Source organism: Phalaenopsis equestris, unplaced genomic scaffold, assembly GCF_001263595.1.
Source record: "Phalaenopsis equestris unplaced genomic scaffold, ASM126359v1 Scaffold235640, whole genome shotgun sequence".
Classification (NCBI taxonomy): domain Eukaryota; kingdom Viridiplantae; phylum Streptophyta; class Magnoliopsida; order Asparagales; family Orchidaceae; genus Phalaenopsis; species Phalaenopsis equestris.
The window spans coordinates 6860-8779 of NW_018253501.1; the positions used below are offsets into that span (position 1 = coordinate 6860).

Genomic DNA, 1920 nt, shown 5'->3' on the forward strand with positions numbered 1-1920 from the left:
AATAAAGGCGTTTATGCAATCTTAAGTTTAATGGTTTGTTTGCTAAGATTAAATTTTTGGGTACTTAAAAATGGAAGCATTAGCACAAAAATGCTAACCTTCAACAATCGTACAGATAAATCCAAATGTATGAAATTGACCACTCAATGAATTCAATTAAATCCACAAGTGAATACTAAACAGCAAACTGCTAGTTATATTCAAAACACAAAATCAATAGCTTCCATCAATATATGCTTTAAAAGAAATAGCAAGTGGCAGAAATCTAAAATTAGGTGGGGTGTGCGGGCACACCCTAAGCTAAACGTGACTTTACCATCCTACAAAGAGCATTTAGCTTTCACAAAGTCCACTCTTCTAGATCACAAAAGTAGATATTTATCAGGAACTTACAAAACCAACAGATCAACTAGCCAAACTCTGACCTATTAGGCCCTAAGAGAAACCTTAGGCAGAAGATGACTTCTCCTCATGCAAATTGGCCTCCTTTTGCAATTTTAACATCCATCGGCAAAGGAGACCATGCAATGCGGTTTCTTGACTCAGCCCTCCTTCTCAATATTAACATAAACCCAACAGCCGACAACATGACAAAAGCAGACCAACAAATAAGCGAACGGATAGCTGTGCTAAAGCCACCTCGTGAACTATGTAAAACCAAAGCAAATGGAAGCACACCGTCCAAGCTTCCAACGGTGTTATTAAGTTTCATAATTTCCAGTCCATTCAGCAACCCATCAACCCTCGAATGACCAACGAACCTGGAAGGGCCAATGCTGACAAACAAAAAGTCTGAAATGCCCACATCAGCAACAAAGTCCACATAGTAAGGAGAAGCCAAAACTTGAACAGTTGCAGAGGAGATATCAAAATTTTCATATGCGGACCCCCAACATTGATCCGAAACAGGATTTCCATCGCCAGTTTCGATAACCCATCAAAACTCAGAACTTTGTCAGCTTGAACCAATCTTGCCCTATCTTCTACAAGGTCTGCTGGCGCAGAGATGACTTCGATGGCGTTCACAAACGCAAATGAGGACGAATCCACTGGCACGAAGAAGATCACGAGCTTTTCCGCGTCTGCTTTCAAGATGAACTCCTTCATCGGAGAGTCGGAAGAAGCGGTAAAATTGCTGAGCAAAACGAAGCCAGAGGCCACGACATGGAAATGAGCAGAGGCAAGGTCGTGGCTGTGGGTGGAGAAGGGATAGAAATGAAGGCGGACGATATGTGTGCCCTTGTTGCTGATGTGGAACTCGTAAGAGGAAGGAGACGTGAAAACCCTAGCTGATTTGTAAAGAGAAGCGTATGTGTGGGATTGGAGAGGGGGGTTAGCATCTGCGGAGATAGAGATTGGATTATCGGAGATGAGACAACTGGCATCGGGCAGGAAGATGCGGTGGTCATCGAGGGTGGTGGGGGTAAGGGAGCCACATGAGATGAGGTGGTTGTCGGGAGGAGAGAAGAGAGCAGAAGAGTGGGAGAGGAGGGCGAGTAATTGGAAGATGATATTGAGGTGAAGATGTCTAGGGTTTCGTCGATTGGCCATAAGAATTGTGATTAGAAGGAAGTATAGGATGTTGAAAATGAATGAATGCGCCCGAGAAGATGAATGAACGCGGGTTAGAAGAAGATGAAGGGAAAATGGAGAAGCTGTCAGCTTCGGGAGTGTCTAGATGGTGGGGAATACGCGTTACTTGTGCTTAGTGGGTCCAGCGAGGGTGGGAAAGGGATTGGATGGCCCACCAAGAGCATCAACAGTGCTGGCCCACTCACCAAGTGGTTTTACTCGCTTAGCAGTAAAATGCATACAACTAATGTCTAATTATTGCGTGCAGCCCTCTCTACACGTAATAATCGCTCTATAAAAGAAAGGGTGAAAAAATTCATGTCCGAAAGCTCACAATTACAGCTGCAA

At 44.0% G+C, this 1920-nt stretch overlaps 1 protein-coding gene across 1 annotated transcript; it reads right to left on the reverse strand.

The window, feature by feature from the left end:
- Positions 1 to 202: 202 nt before the first annotated feature.
- On the reverse strand, positions 203 to 1679 carry LOC110039188 (probable receptor-like protein kinase At5g24010). The gene is given in 2 exon segments (XM_020744172.1): positions 203 to 879; positions 882 to 1679. Coding segments are annotated over 2 exon segments (1080 nt in total). The 5' UTR covers positions 1552 to 1679; the 3' UTR covers positions 203 to 469.
- Between the last annotated feature and the right edge of the window lie 241 nt (positions 1680 to 1920).